The 9,126-nt window shown below is 49.0% G+C and overlaps 1 protein-coding gene across 1 annotated transcript in view; it reads left to right on the top strand.

The window, feature by feature from the left end:
• The window catches only part of PRR12 (proline rich 12), a 28,632-nt gene extending 20,893 nt beyond the window's left edge, over positions 1–7,739 (top strand). Inside the window, exons 10-14 of the mRNA XM_023507913.1 lie at positions 4,113–4,238; positions 4,423–4,520; positions 6,182–6,328; positions 6,418–6,513; positions 6,772–7,739. Of these exons, the coding sequence (XP_023363681.1) occupies positions 4,113–4,238; positions 4,423–4,520; positions 6,182–6,328; positions 6,418–6,513; positions 6,772–6,918 (614 nt within the window). The 3' untranslated portion in view covers positions 6,919–7,739. The remainder of the gene's footprint in view (positions 1–4,112; positions 4,239–4,422; positions 4,521–6,181; positions 6,329–6,417; positions 6,514–6,771) is intronic.
• Positions 7,740–9,126: the final 1,387 nt, after the last annotated feature.

The following is a 9,126-nucleotide window of genomic DNA, read 5'->3' as shown; positions in this document are numbered from 1 at the left end:
GAGCTGGATTCAAACCCACCACCTTGGGTGTACCTGGCTAGCGCCTTAGCCACTTGAGCCACAGGCGCCCAGCCAAACTCCTGGATTTAAGCCATCTTCCTATCTCAGCCTCCTGAGTAGCTAGGACTAGGCATGTGCCACCATACCTAATTTTTTCTCTTTCTTTTTTGCAGTTTTTGGCCGGGGCTGGGTTTGAACCCGCCACCTCCAGCATATGGGGCCAGTGCCCTACTCCTTGAGCCACAGGTGCTGCCCAATTTTTTCTATTTTTAATAAGAGACAGGGTCTTGGTCCTGCTCTGCTGGTCTGGAACTCCTGGCTTAAGTGATTCTCCCTTGGCATCCCGAGTGCCAGGATTACAGGTGTGAGCTGCTGCACCCAGCCCATGTATGTAAGTTTCAAATATCTAGCACTCTAGGAGGCCAAGGCAAGTTCATGGCTTGAACTCATGAGTTTGAGACCAGCCTGAGCAAGACCGAGACCCTGTATCTAAAAAAAAAAATTACACTGGCAGGGTGGTGCCTGTGGCTCAAAGGAGTAGGGTGCTGGTCCCAGATGCTGGAGGTGGTGGATTCAAATCCAGCCTTGGCCAAAAACTGCCCAAAAAGAAAAAAAAAAAAAAAGCCTGGCATTGTGGCAGGCACCTATAGTCCCAGCTACTTGGAGGTTGCTATGAGCTATGATACCATGGCATTCTACTGAGAGCAAGAAAGTGAGACTGTAAAAAAACAAAAAAAGATTTTTTTTAAATAGTAGCTGATTTTTATTCTGTGTTTATCATGCGCCAGGCATCATTTTACATGTTGGCTTACTTTATCTTCGCATAAACTCTGAGAGGGCCACTGGCTCAAACCTGTAATCTAGTACTTTGGGAGGTCAAGGCAGAAGGATTGCTTGAGGCCAGCCTAGCCAATATAGTGAGATGTGGAGCCACTAAAAAAAAAAAAAATTAGCTGGGCATAAAATCACAGGCCTATAGTCCCAACTACTTGGGAGGCTGAAGCAGGAGAATTGAGCCCAGGAGTTTGAGGTTGCACTGAGCTATGATGATACCCACACTAGCCTGGGTAACAGAGCAAGATCCTGTCTCGGTATAGTGCTGGGGTAGCTGTTTTAACAGAGACTAGAAATACAGCAGTTAAAATGGGAGATGTGGAATTCTCTTTCCACAAAGCTCTGATGAAGGCAGAAGGTTCATAGAAAATAAAAGTCTCTTTGGCTCGGGTCCTGTAGCTCAGCGGCTAGGGTGCCAGCCACATACGTAGCAGCTGGCAGGTTCGAATCCAGCCAGGGCCTGCCAAACAACAACTACAACCAAAAAGGCAGACACCTGTACTCCCAGCTACTTGGGAGGCTGAGGCAAGAGAATCGCTTAAGCCCCAGAGTTTGAGGTTGCTGTGAGCTCTGAAACCATAGCACACTAACGAGGGCGACAAACTGAGACTCTGTCTCAAAAAAAAAAACGAAAGAAAAGTCTCTTTTTTAAGGTTTTCTAGGGTCCTAGTTTCTTTCCCTCTTATTGGTCATCTGCCCCCCTTGTTGCTGTGTCCTCTGACCAGTGGTCATTTACAGCTCAGAATTTCCACAGCTGTAGTCTTGCAAGAAGCAGCACAAGGGCAAGCAAATGGTCTGACCTTCCTTTTTATTTATTTATTTTTTTGAGACAGAGTCTTGCTCTGTTGACCTGGGTAAAGTGCCATGTGTCAGCCTAGCTCACAGCAACCCCAAACTCCTGGGTTCAATTGATCCTTCTGCCTTAGCCTCCCAAGTAGCTGGGACTACAGGTATCCACCACCACACCTGGCTAAATTTTTCTACTCAGGTCCTGAACTCAAGGAATCCTCCTGCCTCAGTCTCCCAGAGTGGTAGAATTACAGGTGCAGGTCTGAGTCACTGCACCTGGCCCTGACTTTTTAATTTTATTTTACATTAATTAATTAATTAATTATTATTATTTATTTTTATTTACTTATTTATTTTTTTGAGATAGCCTCACTCCTGTCACCCTGGGTAGAGTCACCTCAAACTCCTGGCCTAGAGTAGCAACCTCAAACTCCTGGGCTTGAGCAATCCTCTTTCCTCAGCTTCCCGGTAGCTGGGACTATAGGTGTGGGCCACTAGGCCCAGCTTTTCTTTTTTTCAGTAGAGATTGGGACGGGTTGGGGGGATTGGTCTTGCTCTTGCTCAGGCTGGTCTTGAACGCCTATGGTCCACTGGCCTCGGCCTCCCAGAGTGCTAAAGATTACAGGGGAGGGCCACGGCCCAGCCGTGACCTTTTATTTTTATTATTATTTTTTTGAGACAGTCTCATTATGTTGCCCTCGGTAGAGTACTGTGCCATCACAGCTCACAGCAACCTCCAACTCTTGGGTCTAAGCGATTCTCTTGCCTCAGCCTCCAAGGTTAACTAGGACTATAGGCGCCTGCCACAGTACCTGGCTATTTTTTGTTGCAGTTGTTTAGCTGGCCCGGACTCAAACCTGCCACCCTTGCTATATGTGGCTGGCCCAGTACGCTACTGGAGCTGACCCAGCCATGAAAGTCTCAAATCTGAGGTGTCCTAGGGCCTGTTTTCTCATATCCCATTGACCACATGGTCATTCATAAACTGCAGGGAAGCCTGGGAAATGTAGTCTTTTACTTGGCAACCCATGCTTGGCAGGCCCATGGAAACAGAGCTGGGCCAGGTGAAGGTAGGGCTGGAAAGGAACTTTTTTACTCAAGGCCTAGATTTGCAGGTCCTTTCTTTCCTTTTTCTTTTTTTGATTTACATTTTTTTTTTTTTTTTTTGAGATAGAGCCTCAAGCTGTCACCCTGGGTAGAGTGCCGTGGCATTACAGCTCACAGCAACCTCCAACTCCTGGGCTCAAGCGAGTCTCCTGCCTCCGCCTCCCAAGTAGCTGGGACCACAGGCGCCCGCCACAACGCCCGGCTATTTTTTGGTTGCAGCCGTCGTCGTTGTTTTGGCGGGTCCGGGCTGGGGATTTGAACCCGCCACCTTAGGTGTACGTGGCTGGCGCCTTAGCCGGTTGAGCTATAGGCGCCGAGCCTTGATTTGCATTTTGATTTGATTTTGATTTGATTTGATTTTTGATTTGATTTGATTTTGATTTTTTTGATTTGATTTTCTTTCCCACGTTTGGTTTTCTTTTTTTTCTAAACAGGTGTACTGATTGGTGTTCAAATCACCATGCAGTCCACCTATTTAACATGTAGAATTTAGTGGTTTTATTGCTTCTCATTCAGTATCTCTGGCTTGGCAGCCTCCCACAAGCGTAAAGCCTTTCCTGTGGCCATCCACAGGCTTCCCCCACCACCCCCGTATCCCACTGAGCTCCTTGTCCTCCTTGTCCTGGTTTCCCTATCTTAGGGACAGTTCCTCTGGCCACCCAGGCCATCCTTGCCTCTTTTCCTTTTCTACCTCTCTCACATTCACAACTGGGTAGTCTCTAGTCCTCCTCCATCTCACTTGACTGTCCCATCCCCTCTACTCTTTCCCACACCCCACAGCTAGCTCTGCTGTAGCTCTGTATTCTGTCCTACAACCCTGATCCAGCTTCATCCTTTCCTACTTGGTCCATTGTCCTAGCCTCCAATCTCATCCCTCTAGTCCATCCCCTACCTGGCCTCAGAGGGGCTTCCTACACATATACTTGTCTCTCCCCTGCTCTCACCTCTTCCATGGCTCCCTAGTGCCCACCAAGCAGTCTCTGCCAATTCTGCCTCATGTTGGAGGCCCTGTATGGTCTGGCCTATACCAGCCTGTGTGGTCCTAGCACCAATGACCTATGTCAGTCTTTCCTCCTATGATACAATCTTTCTGATTTGATTCACTGTTTTAGAAACCAACTACACTGTTTCTTTAGACTTAATAAAAGCTACACTGGGCTAGACAAAGTTCCTGGACCCAGAATGTTCTTTCCTGTTACTCAAGAATCAGCTTTTTTTTTGACCTTGAGCAAGGCTGAGTCTGATGTCTGCTGTGAGCTCCTTGCAGTGGGCTCGGACTTCCCTGATAGCAGGGATTTCTCTCCTGTTTAGAACAGTGTCTGCTGCACAAGTGGCCTCAGAGGGAGTTGGAATAAAGAGCTCACATCCTATTTTTCCCACAGAGCGGGCAGTACCTGGGCGTTTGCTCAAGACCCGGGCAATGCGGGAGATGTACCGGAGCTATGTGGAGATGTTGGTGAGCACGGCACTTGACCCAGACATGATCCAGGCCCTGGAGGACACGCATGGTGAGCTGAGGCCTGGGTAGGAGGGGGATGGGGGCCTGGACCCTTGAGTCTGGGATGGGGGCGGTTGGCTCAGGTTCCTGGATCTAAGCGAGAAAGGGATCTGGCAATCCAGGCTCTCTAATCCTTCCTTGGCCCTATGCACTGTGGGCCTGTGTGTCTTCTGACATCTTGTCTTGCCTTTCAGATGAACTGTACCTGCCACCCATGCGGAAGATAGATGGCCTCCTGAATGAGCACAAGAAGAAAGTCCTGAAGCGGCTGTCGCTGAGCCCAGCCCTGCAGGTGTTTGGGGGTCAGGGCAGGACGTGAGGTGGGGATGGGCAGGCATAGAGAAGACTTTTACATGTTGGCTTCTCTGGTAGAGACATCACTGAAGGGGGATTGTTCTATTGGGCTCAGCTGGGAGGAAAGTAGAGGTCAGGACTGTGAGGGGAGGTCCCTGGGGCCCCACAGCCCTGAAGGTGGGGGACTGTTGAGGAGGTCCAGCAGAGCACAGCTCAAGCCTGGAGGCAGGTGTAGGCATCCTTTTTTTTTTTTTTTTTTTTGAGACAGAGTCTCACTTTATTGCCTTCGGTAGAGTACCAACCATGGTGTCATAGCTCACAGCAACCTCCAGCTATTGGGCTTAAGCGATTCTCTTGCCTCAGCCTCCCAAGTAGCTGGGACTGCAGGCGCCTGCCACAACACTTGGCTATTTTTTTGTTGCAGTTTGGCCTGGGCCGGGTTTGAATCCGCCACTATCAGTATATGGGGCCAGTGCCCTACTCACTAGCTACAGGTGCCACCTGTGTAGGCATCCTTATGACTTCCTCACTGACAGGAGTGGGCTCTTAGAATTCCAGGCCTCAGTGTTAAGAAGTCATGTATGTGATTTCCCTTCTGGAATAGCCCAAGGTTCAGGGATGGAATGTTAGGATGTGGCTCTCTGACACAGCATTACTTTGAGGATTCTGGCACTGAGAATTTTGGGAAAGAATGTCAGGGAAACTCAGAATTCCAAGAAAGTTTGACTTGGGGAATGTGTCCTGAGAATTCTGGAATGGATTTTAGGCTGGCATGAGAATTCTGGGGTAGAGTATTAGACTGGCACTGAGGTGGCTCAGAAACTACACCAGGAAATGTTAGGGTAACTCTAAGAATTTTGGGTGGAATATTAGTTTCACTCAGCATTCTGGGTGGGATGTTGGGATAACTAAGGATTCTGAGATGGATTGTTCAGCTGGCACTGAGAATTCTAAGATAGGATATTATGCTACCTCTGCAAATTTTGGGATGGAGTATTAGATGCCTTGGAAAACTGAATAGATGAGGGTTCTGAAAACACTGGAGGTTGAGTCTAGTCATCAATTCTGGGACAGACTGTGAGGCAAGCACTGAGGACCTTGGCTGAGCTGTTATGCTAGGATTAAAAATTCATATATAGAATATTAGAATAGGTCTCAGAACTATGGGCTGTTAGTCTGGTGTTGAATTCTGGGATTGAATAGCAGTGAGGATTTTATGATGGAATTTTAAGTGACAGAATTTGGGGTAGGATTTTAGGTTAGCACTAAGATTCTAGGATCGGTGGTTTGGCTGGTGCTGAGGATTCTAGAATAGGTGGTTAGGCTGGCACTGAGGATTCCGGGATAAAATTTTGGTTGGGGGTGGGAATTCTGAGTAGAAAGTGATAAGTCTGGGGATCCTGCACTAGGTCAGAAAGCATGGTTTAAAGGTCTAAGCATGGTTTAAAGGTCTAAGCATGGTTTAAAGGGCATGGTTTAAACCTAAAGGTCTAGGTTCTTCTGTCCTTTGAGGAGGCTAAGACCCTGGAGAGTCTCTCCTGATTTAAAGCCTAGGGGAAACTGAGGCACATGATGACCAAGAGATCTGATAACTCAGTGTTGAGTTTGGGGGGGTGTGAGTCCAGGGAGGTGTCCTGCTGACTCATTGGCTTCCCACAGGACGCCCTGCACACGTTCCCACAGCTGCAAGTGGAACAGAGTGGGGAGGGCTCCCCAGAGGATGGAGCCGTGCGGCTGCGGCCAGCTGGGGAACCCTACAACCGCAAGACGCTCAGCAAGCTCAAGAGGAGCGTGGTCAGAGCCCAGGTAGGGACTATGCCAGGCTAGGCTGGAGGCAGGAGGGTCTAGCCAGCAGTGGCCCAGGGGGCTGAGGTATGTCCCTTCCATCTGCGCAGGAGTTCAAAGTGGAGCTGGAAAAGTCAGGCTACTACACGCTTTACCATTCACTCCACCACTATAAGTACCACACCTTCCTGCGCTGCCGAGACCAGGTGAGCCCCACTTGCAGCATCTGTCACCCCAGGATTCCAATCTTCATAACCTCTTTCCTCAGACCCAGGGATCTGGGCTCCTAGCTCCCTCCTCCCTCAATCCCAGTAGTCCAAGCCCCTGTCTCTCCTCCCTCAGTCCCAGGGGTCCAAGTTATCCCAGCCCATCCTCCCTAAGCCCTGGGGGTCTAGGCTTCAGCCCCCTCTCTCTGCAGAGGCTGGTGTCACACTCTCCCCAGCTCCATGTTTAACCCTTTGCAGACCCTGGCCATTGAAGGCGGTGCTGAGGACCTGGGCCAGGAGGAGGTTGTCCAGCAGTGCATGCGGAACCAGCCGTGGCTGGAACAGCTTTTTGACTCCTTCAGTGACCTGCTGGCCCAAGCACAGGCCCACAGCCGTTGTGGGTGACCCCAACCCCTGCCTGATGGGGGGATGCCTCCTCCATGAACCAAGAATTGGGACAGAACTGTGTCCTCAGGAGCTAATCCCTGTGCTCAGTGGCCAGGGAAAGTTGTGGGGGGTCTTTGGTCAGGGTGTGTCCATGCTGCCCCCCCAGGGCAGGGTTCAAAGTTCGACTGTTCCCGTCTCCCAGTTCCCCTCTGCTCCTTCCTTTTCCTCCCACTGTTCGTGTACAGAGAAATTATTTATATATATGTATAAATGTCTATTTAGTAACGGTTTCCCTCTCCCCTTGCCCTACCCCACCCTCCACAGCCACAGCCCTGCCCCCTTCACCTTGTACATAATGTATAGGAAAAGTCTATGTATGGTTGAGGGGGGTGGGGCGGCTTCAGAGAGCTGGGGGACCCCCTCCCTTCAAGTCCCCCCCATTAGGCCAAGATTTGCTAAAGGCCATTCCCTCCCCAGGGCATTTGGCGTCGGGTGGGAGGGGGAAAACGAATCTTGTTAATTATTTTTAATCTTATTTATTGTATATACCTGGGGTAGGGGGCTGGGGAGGAGGAGGGGGGAGAAGGGTCCCCTCTCTCTGCCCCCCCAATCCTTTTCTACAGCAATTTGTCTGTCTGTCCCTTACTTTCTGCCCCCCATTGTTGTCTGGATGTGGTTCTATTTTTTATGGGTCTCCTCTTCCTATACCCTTCTCTCTGCCTCACTGCCCCCCCCCCATCCTTTGTCTCTTGCTCTTTCTTGGGCTTCTGTACAACTCAACTTGTATACACTGTGTACACACAACCAGCCAAACGAAAACCCAACGGCAAACACTTTAACCAGCAGGCTGGAGTGCCTCTGTCCTGCGGCGTTTGGGTGGGCACAGGGGTGGCAGAAGCAGAGGAGCTAGAATAGCCTGAGGTCTGTGTATGTTACTACATAACAAACCACCTCACCCTGAAACTTATTTTTATTTATTTTTTTCAGTCTATTAGTATCAGATTGAATTTACACCCAAATTTATTGACTTTCAACATTTATTTTCTTAGGGTTTCTGAAGTTCAGGAATTTAGAAGCTTGGCATTACTTTTGCAGCATCTGTCATGAGGGTTCAGTCAAGGTGTTGGCCCAGACAGTGACCATCTGAGAATTGGGTGTGGCCACATATCTCCTTTCAGGGTGATTTGCTCCATGGCTGTTGCTATGGAGCTGCTTGAGTATCTTCTCCAGGTGGCAGCTGGCATCCCCCAGAGCAGGTGACCCGAGAGAGAAAGGAGGAAGCCATAGGATTTCTTAAGTCCTAATCTTGGTCATTGTACACGATCCCTTCTGCCACATTATTCATTAGAAGATAGCCTTTTTGTCTCCCCTAGTTCATGTCTTTTATTAACTCATACACAATTACTTGTCTTTGGGTTTGTTGGAACAGTTAAGTCAGACATTTGTCCTAATAGTGTCTGTGAAAGTGGCTGGCCCCCAAAGCTCCAGCACCACATCCATCTGAAGGATGCTCCTAACAAAGGTAACTAGTTTTGCTATTCCCCCCCACCAGATAGTATTTCAGGAGAATCAACTGAAGCTTTCTGTTGTGCTTAATGCTTCTTGAAAATGGCACATCACCATGAAATCTCAACACAAACTAAAAAGTGGACTCATTTTGAATGCTGTAGTCAAAGTATAGGTACCCTCTAGCTGTCTGCCAGCAAAAATCCATCTTTGCTGATGAAGAGGAATTCCTTCCTCATCCTGGATCTTGGTTTTGTATCTGAGCATTAAAGCTTGAGAGTGATGATCTTCCCCATAAGGGATTTTATGACAATCCACATTTAGGTGGTAGTTCCACTGTTGATGGTGGATCAAAAAGGCAGCAGAAAGACCAAGCAAGATAGCTCACGCCTGTAATCCTAGCATTCTGGGAGTCCGAGGCGAGTGGATCGCCTGAGCAAGAGCAAGACCTCGTCTCTAAAAATAGTTAGGTGTTGTGGTGGATGCCTGTAGTCTGAGCTACTTGGGATGCTGAGGCAAGAGAATCGCTTGAGTCCCAAGAGTTTGAGGTTGTGAGGTATGATAATGCCACCATACTCTTTACTCAGGGTGTCAGAGTGAGACTCTGTCTCAAAAAAAAAGAGCGGTGCCTGTGGCTCAGTGGGCAGGGTGCTGGCCCCATATACTGAGGGTGGTGGGTTTGAACCCAGCCCAGGCTGCTGCAACAAAAAACAGCCAGGC

This window comes from Otolemur garnettii, unplaced genomic scaffold (assembly GCF_000181295.1).
Source record: "Otolemur garnettii isolate 467f Iridium unplaced genomic scaffold, OtoGar3 scaffold00211, whole genome shotgun sequence".
Taxonomy (NCBI): domain Eukaryota; kingdom Metazoa; phylum Chordata; class Mammalia; order Primates; family Galagidae; genus Otolemur; species Otolemur garnettii.
Note: the sequence above shows the minus strand (reverse complement) of the source record. Positions and strands in the feature narration are given on the sequence as shown.